Genomic DNA, 13,631 nt, shown 5'->3' on the forward strand with positions numbered 1-13,631 from the left:
TTGAGAAACTCATAGAATATCGCCGGTCAAAACTCCCTGCTTTACTCCAGATGGTTTGTTTGTCTGGACGGGTGAGTTAGAATGGTCTCTTCTTCCCCCACCTTCCTTTCTACTTTCTTAGAAACAGAAAGCCACAGGGCTAATCTGGAAGGGAATCACTGTGCCGGACCATTGAAAAGTGCAGGTGGTGGTCATTCCCCCTCTTTCTGCTTCTCCGGGTTTCCTCCGGAGCAAAATCAGAGACCCTCTTTCAGTGAAGATTTCTCTGTGTCTTCTAATTTTCTTTCAGAGCAGAACAACAACAACAACAAAAACCTCTTCCTATTAAGCCTTTTCCAGTTCTTTATTCCAATTTTTCTCCTGGAGCAAAAGAAAGCCCTTTCTAGTGCAAGGGTCTCCAACCTTGGCAACTTTAAGCCTGGTGGACTTCAATTTCTAGAATTCCCCAGCCAGTTTGCTGGCTGGGGGATTCTGGGAGTTGAAGTCCACCAGGCTTAAAGTTGCCAAGGTTGGAGACCCCTGTTCTAGTGAAATCTTCCCTGTGTGTTTATTTTGATTGTCCTCTGGACTGGAGCAAAATCATCTGGTGGCAGGCCTTAAGTAACAATCCCGCACTTATTTTACTCCATGCATGAGCCACCCACTCAGTGGTGGGTTGACCCCGATTCGGACTGGTTCTATAGAATCAGTAGTAAAACCAGAGGGAGGCTCCGCCCACCAACTCCGATGTCATCAGAAAGCTTCTGCGCATGTGCAGAAGCGTGTGTGCACACGAGCAAAGCAAATGCATACATGGGGCTCCATTGCGAACCGGTAATAAAGGTAAGTAGAACCCACCCCTGTACCCACTATTTAATTTACCACTTCTGTCTGTGCTTCTTTCCCGAACTGTATACTTGTCTCCCCACTCCCTTCCCCCTCCCTCCCTCCCCCCCCTCCCCCCCCCTCTCTCTCACACACACACACACAGGTCCATGGTAAAATTGTCTTCTATAAAAACAGAAAGGTCAGGGACCATTGAATTAGACCATGCAGGATTCTCCCTACAGAAGAGCCCTTTTAAGGATTATATATTAATCAAAATATATTAATGTATTAATATATATTATATATTTTATTATATATTAATATAATATTATATTAACATATTAATATAAATATAATATTAATATATTAATATATTTATATTAATTATATTAATATATTAATATTAATTATATCAATATATAATATATTAATATATATTAATATATATTAATATATATTAATATATATTAATATATATTAATATATTAATCGAAAGGTAAAGGGACGCGGTGGCTCAGGGGCTAGGATGTTGAGCTTGTCGATCGAAAGGTCGGCAGCTCAGCGGTTCGAATCCCTAGCACTGCCGTGTAATGGGGTGAGCTCCCGTTACTAGTCTCAGCTTCTGCCAACCTAGCAGTTTCAAAAGCACGTAAAAATGCAAGTAGAAAAAATAGGGACCACTTTTGGTGGGAAGGTAACAGCATTCCGTGCACCTTTGGCGTTGAGTCATGCCGGGCACATGACCACGGAGACGTCGTCGAACAGTGCTGGCTCTTCGGCTTTGAAACAGAGATGAGCACCGCCCCCTAGAGTCGGCAACTACTAGCACGTATGTGCGAGGGGAACCTTTACCTTTACCTTATTAATCGAAAAGCAACTAACTTAGCTCTGATCCTAAATGCTAAAGCTATTACACATAAAAAAAAACAGAGGAGCTGTGATCAACTATCAGAGCCACATTTTGGATCTGAGTGGAGGGCCTGGGAAAGAAGTCAGAATAACAAAATAACGCTTAGAAGGGACTTTGGAGGGAGCGTATGCCATTTCAGAGAAATGGCTGTCCAGTCTTTTCTAAAAACCTCCAGTGATCAAGCACCCAGAACTTCTGGCGACAAGCAGTTCCATTGGTTAATTGTTCTTGTTGTAGAAAAGACAAGACACAAGCCAGCTCCTCTGGGAAGGAAGGGTTTATTATATATGCGCAGGTTCAAGTACAGAACAAGGCTGTAAGTCTGAACAAATTAGGGGATTTCCAGCCAGGCTTTATATACCTTATAGCTACGTGCAAGCAGCAAATATGTTATCTCAGCATGTTACATTCCATATATGGGTATAGTTCCAAGAATAACAGAAATGGGGAACTGATATTATATCAGGGGGTCACACAGACAAGTTTACAGTTATGGTAAAGCATAATATCTGCAACGGCAGCAGGATGTGGTTATCTGAGCACAGCATATTTCTGGGTGGTAGGGGGTATATGGTCCACCGGAGGCAGCTGCTTATCTGTTTCAGCTGACAAGGCTTTTTGCTTGACCAAAGATGTTTCTTTCAGAACAAGGCCTACTGCTTGATACCTGTCTGTTTGGTTCTCATATTCCTTTACCAACCCACCTTATTCCCCCCTTTGTTACTCATCTCAAGGCAGAAGAGTAACATACCCTTCATCGTTTACCTCTGAGGTCATGTGTCCTAGCTGCCACATGGCCATAACCTGAGCCGTAGCGTTTCTTTGGCTATCAAGGATAAGCTGTTGGATATAGTGCGCACAAAGATTGGTAGTACACAAGGAATGAGGACACAACCAGCTGCAATAAGGCCTATGAGGGCCATGATTGCCTGCAAGCCAGGTAATTTCGGGAACCAACTACCAAGACTTCCTTGAGATTCACTCCTTTGTGCCATACTTGGTCGGGGTTATATGTAAGCTGTCTTAGCTCAGTGGTTAACTGCTTGATTACTGTACCTGTCTCATCGATCTGCAGACAACAGTTAGACAGATTGAATTTACCACATACTCCTCCTTCTTTGGCTAGAATGTAGTCCAAGGCTAGTCTATTTTGGTATACTGCTGTCCTTAATCTATCTGTGGTATCTGATAGCACGTTGAGGGCAGTGCTGATTCGTATGCCAGCCATGTCTAATATTGCCTGCAAACGTATGAGACGGTTTAACAAATAGACAGGAGTCCGGTAGCCCCAGGATCCATCCTCGGCCCATGTTGCTCTACCATAAGTACATACAATTCTCTCATTGGTCCAGATTTGCAAATCGGAGGTGTCCTTTTCCTCATATTCTGCTAGATTTTTACATGGGAAGGATGAAAATGGTGAATCAGGGTGTGTTCCATCCATTTTGTAGGCTGGAAATAAGCCTCTTTTAGTCCTTTGTCCCAGATGTTCATATACTGGTACCCCCAATACTTGTCTTGCTTGAATGGGTAAAAGGAAAAATGATGGCTTAATCCAGCCTAGAATGCAGGAGCCTGACCAATTAAAGGGAAGCTGTTCATAAGCCAGCCGTCCACAAATCCAATACATGTTTTCTGGGGCCTTCCATATATTAGATGGGTTGGATGAATTGAGGTAGGATAGAAAGGTGGTATTGAATTTGTCAGGCTGTGACGAGTTACCTGGTGATTGCCATCTTGTATAGGTTATATCCCAGGAACCGAGACATATCAGGTCTCCTACCTTAGTGGTCCCATTGCAGTAAATCAATTGTTTCCTACCAGGTTTGTAGTCAGCGTCCAGATGATGTCCTGGCTCTCATGTCTGGCTGTGATGTTTCCTGCTACCGACATGTTATTATACATTGAGGGGGCTGCCTCTGTTGCTTCCCAGGGCCATTGTTCCCCCATGTTAGTACCTCCACACACAAAACAGTTCTTAACAGTCAGAGTCTTGGCTATATCCTCTGCCATCTCTATAAACAGGTTTCTAGCATAGGGACTAATATCCACTGGGTTCTTTTCCATTTCCCTGAGCTTATCATATATTGTCCACCCTAGTGATTTGACCTGTCCTTCATAGACAGTCTCAACCTTAATAGTCAGATACGCCATGGGATCCATGCCCTGGCCATCGATGCCAAACGATAGCTCATCATGGAGGGATATGATTGTGCTACCTCCATTATCATAGCATTTCCATTTCCCTTTCGGAAGGATGTGATGTATGGACACCCTTTGTACCCGCCTCCAGTATACTCACACACACGCCCATCCGCTACATTGGGTGGTTCCTGCACAGGGTAGCCAACTGTCCGGAGTACCATGCCAGCCCTTTGTGTTTACCTCACACAGGTATTTGTGGTTGAAATAATATGTTTTCACCCATGCATCAGACCCACATTTTGTACTCCAGCCATACGAGAGCGCTTTGCATCGTCAAACCTCAGCACTGCGGGGCGGTTGTTACCCTTCAGGATCGTGGTATGGTTGATATACCATAGCCTACCTCCTCCTTGTGGCTCTGGTCTGTACCAAGCTTTTGGCAATCCGGTATATAATGTAAAGTTAAGGCGGATGGGTGTTGTAGGATTATAACAGACTAGCTTCTGGTTTTCTTTACAGTAACTGTACATAGTTTTGTTATGCACACAATTCTGTTTCATGGGTTTGCAATTCCTAGGAGCCTGTGTATGGTAGACTAAGGTGTTGATAAGCATCTGTCCTATTTTGGCTTTTGTTATACAGGGCGAACAGGTGTCGTCAGTCTTTTGTGTGGGACGCACCTGTACCTTCTTCCTTGGGCTACTGGTACTCATGCCTAGGAGGACACGCCGGTTTAAAGAGGTAGTCGGTGTCGGCGGCCTCCGTTCGACTGGTGAGGGTGAGGTAGGGAGCGATGTGGGAGACGTCCCCGGTTGTGGGGGGTTTGATGGGAAGCTAACAGTGGCCCTAGCTTTCCTTATTTCCTGTATCTTCTTCTCCAGTATGGTTTCAGGTTCTGTTAGCAAGTCATCAAAGACTGTTAGGGACTTTCCTGGTAGCACCTCAAACCCCTGAAGGTGGTGGCCTACCCCGCTCCTTGCTGCAGGGGCCGGTGTAGCCGGCAGCCGGTAGCAACTTACACCCTTAGGCCCCTGACACCTGTGATACATGTGCAGGTGGTTTCCTCTGGGGTGGACAAAGAGGCATGACGTGAGGTTAAACAGGGTACAATCTCTAGGGACTCTACGCCAGTATGATACTTCCCCCTGCTGAGTCATACATTCCGTGCAAAGCCCTAGGTTTTCTAGGTCCTCTAGGTCTCTTTTATGCCGTTTTTGTTTTGGAGGTCTGGGCCGTCTCTTGGGGCCTGCATCCGTGGTGTGACCACGTATATGCGGATCGCTTCGTATAATACAGGTTCCATCCCAACCCGTTTTCAGTTGGGTCACCATCGTAATGCGATCCCAGCCCCAGAACAAGGGTGGACCACAATCAAGTGTTATTGGTACTATTCCTTTATACTGCGCTGACAGGCACATCCCTCTTCTGAGCACGTATCCCACATACCGACAGGCCTCAGGGTTTATCGGCCGTCGCACACGACAGGCTTCCGTTGCAATTTTGTCAAACACTCGTGGGTGCTGGCACGGGTGTGGTAATGTCCCTGTCCAGCATTCAGGAGTGAAGGTCAGAGGTGGAGGTCCCCCACAATCACCGATGCCGATGGCATAAGACTGGGTGATTCTGGGTCTGTCCTCAGGGGGGCTCCATTGTCCCATGTTACGGACACAGACATTATTGTTTTCGCCAGCGCTATAACCATAAGTAATAGTAGCAATCTGTTGATCTCTGCCTTCATCCCTGTTCTCAGCACGCTGTGTACTTGCCGTTCTAACAGTTGGGCACAGTTTAAGAGTATAATAGGTGGTATCTCCCACCACCAGGTAGTGCCCCAACACATCCTCTATGACTTTGATATCACACTCTAGAGTACACCCGGTACACAATACACAATCAATACAGTGCGAACAGCAACAACATCCACAAAGACAAGGGCAGAACCAACACATAGGTCTTGCGGTCCGATCTTCTCCCGTGAGTAGAAGGTCAGCTTCGGAGTGACCTGTCAGGGTCTTCACTACTGTGCGTAGGGAACTCTATTGCCGGTAAGAGTTCTGCAGAGCAGCGGCAGTGAGATGGCGTCTCAGGGTCCTGAGGTGTCCCTTCCGTATTTTAAGACGTACACAAGACACACAAACAGTCCAAGCACTACAATAGTAATCGCTAAATGGGCATAAAGCATTTGCAGGAGATTTGGGGATGGATTGTTACTATGGATCGGCCTCGGTCTCAGATTGTATGGGTGTCCACCGGTTGTACAGTCCATTGTTGGTCTGCTGCTTTCTTAACTCTAGTCCAATGTATCCATGATTTCGATTCAGCAATCTTAACAGCAAGAGGGATGACATGATTACAACGTCGGCCCTTTCCATCTCCTTCCAACTGCTCCTTTTTCCAATGCTTCACCCACACCCTATCCCCAGGTTGGAAGGAGTGACATTGCGTGATGATTCTGGGTGGGGATTGTTCCAACACATAGCTTCTTAGTTTTGTCACCTGTTTATTTAATTCCTGTACCATCTCCATGGTCCAAACACCCCCCTTATGTCCCAAATCTGGCCACCCAGCTAAGTTTCTTCTCAGCAACACCGCGCCGACCATACATCAACACAAAAGGTGACAACTTATGTTGTCTTCTGGGTGCACTCCTGACTGCATACAGTGCTAAGGGCAAGGCGTCTGGCCACTTTAAGTGTGTTTCAGCACATATTTTAGTTATTTTCTCTTTTAGGGTTCTGTTCATTCTTTCTACTGTGGCGCCTCCTTGTGGGTGATAGGCACTATGGAATCGCCACTTTATCCCCACAGCTTGGGCTAAGGCCTGGTTTATGTGATGTACAAACTCCGCCCATTATCTGAAGAGATAAAGGACGGGTTGCCAAACCGGGTATCACCTCTTTTAACAATAGGCGGCCACCTCCGTGCTTGTTTTGATTTTGTCGGAACGCTTCTGGCCAACCAGTATACATATCCACCATTACTAACATAGCTTTGTATAGGCCACATCTAGGCATATCGGTGAAGTCTATCATGATGGAATCCATGGGGAAATACGACTGGGGAATTGTTCCCGGAGGGATTATAGGACCTTGTCTAGGATTTACTTTAGCACATACTTCACATTGAGTTGTTACCCTTGCTACAATACCAGCTAACCCATCAATATAATAGTCTCTGCCTAGCGCAGTTTCAAGAGCGGTCTTTCCCATATGGGTAGTTTCATGAGACATTTGTACTAGAGGCCAGGCCGCTGAGGCTGGCACATATATTCTGCCATCACCTAAGGTATACCAGCCGTCCTTGAGGTCAGCTTTTAGGTCGTTTACTGCCTTTGCACATTCCGCCTGGGAGTATGAGGGCTTAATAGTGGGTGGGATAACACTTAAATCCTGGGCAATAAGAATGGACAGGTCTGGGGTGACGTCATCCCTAAGGGCCGCAGGCGGCGCCTCCAGATCAGCAGCTCTATTTCCAAGGGCTACCCTATCATCACCACGTTGATGTCCCTTGCAATGCATCACTGACACTTTCTTAGGTTTCTTTACTGCATCAATGAGATACTGAATCAGGTGTCCATGTTGAATGAACTTGCCTGCCGAATCTCTAAATCCTCTTTCCTTATACACTGCCCCGTGGGCGTGCAACGTCAAAAAGGCATACTTGCTATCTGTCCACACGTTCAATGTCTCGTCCTCCGCCCTGTTCAGAGCTCGTATCAGAGCCCACAATTCAGCAACCTGCGCACTCCTCTTACTTCCCAGCGGTCCACTTTCTATTACTCTACTGTCATCAACTATTGCATATCCTGCTACTCTTTTGCCCTCATGCATGTAACTGGACCCGTCAGTGTACCAGTTATACTTTGCGTGTGGTAAGGGGATGTCTGATAGGTCTGGTCTGGTGGAATATACATTATCCAACACATGCAGACAGTCATGTTCCAGGGTTGTCTCAATTGGTAACAGAGTTGCGGGGTTGAGACGCGTGGACACATGAAGTCTGACGTGTGGGTTTTCAATCATCATGGCCTGGTATTTCACCAGCCTCTGGTTACTGATCCACAGATGTCCTTTGTTATCCAACACCGATTGGACCGCATGTGGGGTGTGCACGCTAATGGCGCATGAAAGCGTCAATTTATTACAATCCTGCAACAATTCAGCTATGGCTGCTAAGACTTTCAAACAATGGGGCCACCCTTTCGCCACTCCGTCAAGCTGCTTTGACAGATACGCAATCGGCCGTTGCCACGCCCCTAACTGCTGAGTCAAAACACCTAAGGCTATGTTCTGTTTTGTATCCACATACAGGTTAAAGGGTTTTTCTAGGTTTGGCAATGCCAACGCTGGAGCCCTAGTCAATTCCTTCTTTATCTCTTTGAATGCTCTACTTTGTTCCTCAGTCCAGACAAACTCATCAGAGTTGCCCCCCTTTGTAGAAGCATAGAGGGGCGCTGCCAATAACGCGAAATTGGGGATCCAGATTCTACAAAAGCCTGCTAGCCCTAGAAAGCCTCGCAACTGTCTCCTTGTCGTGGGCTCTGCTATAGCCAACACTGCCTCCTTCCGTTCAGGGCCTAACGACCTTTTTCCTTGTTCAATGTCGTAGCCTAAATACCTCACCCGTTGCTTTACTAACTGAGCCTTGTTCCTCGACGCCCTATATCCACACTCTACCAAGAGAACAAACAAGGCTTTGGTGTTTTCCCAGCATAAGTCCTCAGTCTGCCCAGTAACCAGCACATCGTCCACGTATTGTAACACTGTGTCTCCCTTTTGTCTAGGTACATAATATTGTAAATCCCTTCCTAGTGCCGTTCCGAACAGGGTGGGTGAGTTCTTGAACCCTTGGGGTAGGCGTGTCCAGGTGTATTGTAGTTTAGTTCCCGTGGTCGGGTTTTCCCACTCAAATGCAAACAACGGCTGGCTCACGGGGTGTATTGGGATCGTGAAAAACGCATCCTTTAGATCTATGACCGAAAACCACTTGGCTTTAGGCGGGATCAGGCTTAGTAATGTGTATGGGTTCGGGACAGCCGGATGGATCGTCACTGTGACGTCATTAATAATCCTAAGATCCTGTACCGGCCTAAAGGAGACCCCATCCGGTTTCCTTATGGGTAAGATCGGGGTGTTCCAGGGTGACTGGATAGGGACCAAGATACCTGCCTTCAGGAATTTCTGGATAATTTCGTAAATGGCTGTGAGCGCTTCGCGCGAACACGGCCTTTGCCTTATGTGTACCGGTGTGGCGTATGGTTTCACTTCCACGATCACTGGCGGATGGTGAGCGGCAAACCCAGGAGGGTTATCTTCAGCCCATAGCTCTGGCACGCCAAACTCCTCCCATTTCCTGTCCTCTGTAGCCTGTGCCACCATTAGCCTCCATACGGCGTCAGGATCGTGGCTGACAGTGATACTTTGTTTACCCTCATTGAAAGATATGGTGGCTCCCAATTTGCTAAGCATATCCCTGCCCAGTAACGGAATAGGGCATTCAGGTATGTAGAGGAACTCATGTTGGAGTTTTGATCCCTTATACGTGCATGTTACTGGCTGGAGGACCTGCCTTTCCACTACCTGGCCCGACACCCCTTGTACCCTTATTTGGTGTATCCCTGGTGCAGTGATCGGATTATTCACTACAGATCTCCCCGCACCGGTGTCTACTAGGAAGGTTGTCTGTTGGCCCCCAATATTCATAGTAACCAATGGCTCAGGCGGGGCCTGCTCCAAGCCTGGTCCCCGTCAGTCCGACCATCCTGTTCCCACTAAACCAATCTCTTCCACAGCTTCCATTACTACCATACGCTCTACCTCTTGAGCCCCTGACTCCTCGGCTACCAAACCCTCTTCCCCGGAGGGGACCGGTGGTGGTACTGGGACATAACCTCCTCTTCCTATCGCACCCCTGCCTCTTCCGGTTTGCCTAAACCCAGGCCTGTATCCTCTCATTCTGCGACTTGGCAATAACCGTCGTGGGCATTCTCTTTGCCAATGTCCTTCCGCTCCACAATGCGCACATTGGTTCGGACCCAGGGTTCGTCCTCCTTGCAGCGCCACTGCTAACAATTCCGTTTTCTTATGCATCCGAGCGTCCCTTTCTTTCTTCTCCACCTTGTCCCTATTCACAAACACTTTCCTAGCTACTTCCAACAATTCAGTAGTATTCTTCCCTAGAGCTCCCTCTAGCTTTTGCAACTTCTTCCTGATGTCTTCATAACGATCCGCTATAAACCTTTCGTTAAGCATGCGCACATTCTCCGGTTGCCTAGGGTCAACCTGCGTATACAGCTCATACGCTTCGATCAGCCTTTGCAGAAAGCTTTCTGGGCTCTCATCCGCCCTCTGCATGATCAAGGAAGGCTTAGACATGTTGACCGGAGGCTTCCCTGCCCTTCTCAACGCTTCCACAGTCAGGGTTTGGTACTCTCTCAACGCGTCATTTGATTTGCCTCTTTGGGATCCCATCCGGATCCCGATCAGGGGCCCGAACCGCCAGTTCGGTCCCACGTCCGCCATATTAGGGAACCGTTCCCTCATACAGGTCCTAACCGCTGCTTTCCACTTTTCCCTTTCCTCAGGTGTCAACAGTGCATTCAACAACTGCTGCACATCCTGCCAATTGGGATTATGGGTTTGCATGATGGTTTGAAACAGGTCAGCCATTTCCGTCGGCTTACTGGACAATGGCCCATAATGCTGTTTCCAATTCAGGAGGTCAGTTGTCGAAAAAGGAACGTACTGAAAGCATGGTCGGTACTCAACTACTCCCTGGGGATTCACTACTTGCTGATCCATTTGCCTTAACGGTGCCACAAACTCATCCTGGGCTGCAGCGGCTGCCGCTTCTGCCTTGGCGGCTGCTGCCCTAGTTGTTACCCCTACTGCTGTAGCCGCGGCTCCTTCTTCCTCGTTTTCCACTTCCGGGTCCTCTTCCACCCTCTCTGACTTTGGTGGTCTTCCCCTCTTTGACTGCTTTTTCGCTTTTGGGCGAACCACTGGCTCCCCATCGGCTCCCTCGGCCTGGTCATCTTCATCCCCTGCCTGTGGCTGAGGTGGGGGTGGCGCTCCCGGGTGCGGCGGGGGTGCATATGGCGGAGGTCTCAGGATAGTTTCCTCCTCCTGGGCCAATATCTGCTTTTTGGTATCTGATACCTTCGTTTCAGATACTTTCACATCCTTCACTCGCTTAGTGGCTACATCCAACCTTTTTCCTTTCCCTTTCCTTGGCGGCTACACATAACCGGACCATCTCAGCCTGACACTGCAACAGGTCATCAGCCTGTTCATCCACTGCATTAGACCACTGGTCAATGTATGGGAACTGATTTGGGTATTTTTCCTCATTTGCCGCTATCAGGTTCCATAGGTCACTGATAGTCTGGCACTTAAACGAGCCCTCGGTTGGCCAGCCCGTTCCCAGGTGTGGCCACTGTTTTTGGCACAGGTATTTCAGGCGTTCTCTGGTCACTGGGGGGTAGGGAACCTTGTACTGTGTTTTGTTGTAATATTTCTCGAACCCTTTCAGCATGCAAGCCAAGGGGGTGCTTGGCGTGCTACTACCTCCACCCATCCTAACAACACTGCCAACGGCCCGTAGCGCCGGACGTTCCAACGGTCGCTAAGCGGAAACCGCGTTGGCTTAACCACCCACACAGCTTAACCGGACTTCGTTAGGACAGCCGTCCCGAGTCCAGGGGGGTGATCGGGCCCCCTCTTCTGTCTTCAACTGAGACAGGTACACAAACAGTTTACATATACTCGCCTGCGGCGTCTTCACACACCCGTCCTGGCCAGGATTCGGTTCAGACCACCGTTCCTTCCCGCAGGGGTTCTTGGACTAGCCGTCAGCACCGTCGACCCCGCCGAGGTGTCACTGCCGTCTCCCGGAGGACGGGCCCCCGTGGCGCCTGGAGAATGTTCAGGAGTGACCCCTGGGTGGGCCCGAGGGGTCGGGCTGCCCTCAACGAGATGTCGTCTCGCTTAGCGTCCTGCCGCGGTCGCCATGAAGCTGTTGTAGAAAAGACAAGACACAAGCCAGCTCCTCTGGGAAGGAAGGGTTTATTATATATGCGCAGGTTCAAGTACAGAACAAGGCTGTAAGTCTGAACAAATTAGGGGATTTCCAGCCAGGCTTTATATACCTTATAGCTACGTGCAAGCAGCAAATATGTTATCTCAGCATGTTACATTCCATATATGGGTATAGTTCCAAGAATAACAGAAATGGGGAACTGATATTATATCAGGGGGTCACACAGACAAGTTTACAGTTATGGTAAAGCATAATATCTGCAACGGCAGCAGGATGTGGTTATCTGAGCACAGCATATTTCTGGGTGGTAGGGGGTATATGGTCCACCGGAGGCAGCTGCTTATCTGTTTCAGCTGACAAGGCTTTTTGCTTGACCAAAGATGTTTCTTTCAGAACAAGGCCTACTGCTTGATACCTGTCTGTTTGGTTCTCATATTCCTTTACCAACCCACCTTATTCTCAGTGTCAGGAAGCTTCTCCTAAGTTTGAGGTTGCTTCTCTCTTTGTTCAGTTTTCATCCATTGCTTCTTGTTTTGCCTTCGGCTTCTTTGGAAAATACATTGCCCCCCCTTCTTTATGGTAATCCCTTAAAAGCCTGTTGCCTATCACACTCTTGGGCAAAGCATGTGAGCCATTTCCTCCATTCAGTGGTCCCTGAAAGTACATCTATAGTATGTAGATAATAAAGTTGAAAAAAGGTGAACAACAGTTTTACAAAACTATAGATATGTTGAGGCTGGGTGTGAGAAGAAATGCTGGGAGGGGAGGGGCCACGCGAGGCACCCCTTGACATGAGTGACATTGAGTTGGACATGCCCACCCAGTCACATGCCCACCCAGCCACACCCACCCAGCCACATGACCACCAAGCCACACCCACCAAGCCACGCCCACAGACCCAGTAGGGAAAAATTTTGAATTCCATCCGTTTCAAGTCCGTATTTCTAGTTGGCACCAACCTCACCTGGCAAAATTCTGGAATAGAAGAACCTTAGTAATCTCTCCTTTTCATTCGCAAACCTCTTTTGGGTTTTTATTCTTAATTTTGTATGGCGGTTTTTGGAATAGAAGGATTCTTTAAGGGTTTGCTATGAGAGTATGGGTGTGGGTGTCGAGAGATTGATTGATAGATAGATAGATAGATAGATAGATAGATAGATAGATAGATAGATAGATAGAAAGATAGATAGATAGATAGATAGATGATATAGATAATGATGATAGACAGACAAATGATAACTAGACAAATAGAGATGGTATAGAGATATAGTTATAGATGATAGAAATAGAGATAGAGATAAAGATAGTGATAGAGATAGAGATGATAGTGGTAGAGACAGAGATACAGACATATAGATGTAGCTGTAGATACTATAGTTAGATATAGATTATACTTTTTCAAAATATTTTTGCACTTTATGTATTTTATAATTGTTCATCTTTTGTTTGCATTCTAGTCTTTTTATTCTGGTCTATGACCAAAGGTAAAATTTACCTTGATTTGTGTTACGGAATTGGACACCTGTTTGTAGGAGGGAAGGCCTCTTTCTCAAGGAGCTAAAAGGCAAATTAGCTTTGAGTCCTTGTTGTGGAGAAAGAGGCTGAGAAGGGATCCTCTCTAAAACCTGCATAGGGTTTATCTGATAGAGATGCAGAGTGTACTTTAGTCTGGCAAGATTCCTGTCTCTACGCAAACAGCAATAAAGAAGCTATTCTAAACAAATTGTTGTAC

At 47.2% G+C, this 13,631-nt stretch overlaps 1 protein-coding gene across 1 annotated transcript; it reads right to left on the reverse strand.

The window, feature by feature from the left end:
- Positions 1–4,561: 4,561 nt before the first annotated feature.
- LOC131194178 (uncharacterized) lies at positions 4,562–11,437 on the reverse strand. The gene is made up of 5 exons (XM_058174901.1): positions 11,216–11,437; positions 9,885–11,097; positions 7,143–9,608; positions 5,309–5,726; positions 4,562–4,631 (listed from the first exon to the last, which is right to left on the reverse strand). The coding sequence occupies exons 1-5, from the start codon at positions 11,435–11,437 to the stop codon at positions 4,562–4,564; spliced, it is 4,389 nt and encodes a 1,462-aa protein (XP_058030884.1).
- Positions 11,438–13,631: the final 2,194 nt, after the last annotated feature.

This window comes from Ahaetulla prasina, chromosome 3 (assembly GCF_028640845.1).
Source record: "Ahaetulla prasina isolate Xishuangbanna chromosome 3, ASM2864084v1, whole genome shotgun sequence".
Classification (NCBI taxonomy): Eukaryota; Metazoa; Chordata; class Lepidosauria; order Squamata; family Colubridae; genus Ahaetulla; species Ahaetulla prasina.

Coding starts and splice junctions, on each gene's coding strand:
- LOC131194178 (XM_058174901.1), bottom strand. CDS start 11,437: ATGGGTGGAGGTAGTAGCACGCCAAGCACCCCCTTGGCTTGCATGCTG. Junction 9,609..9,884: donor AACCCTGGGTCCGAACCAAT/GTGCGCATTGTG, acceptor GGTCGGACTGAC/GGGGACCAGGCTTGGAGCAG. Junction 5,727..7,142: donor GGACGGCTGGTATACCTTAG/GTGATGGCAGAA, acceptor GGTGTACTCTAG/AGTGTGATATCAAAGTCATA.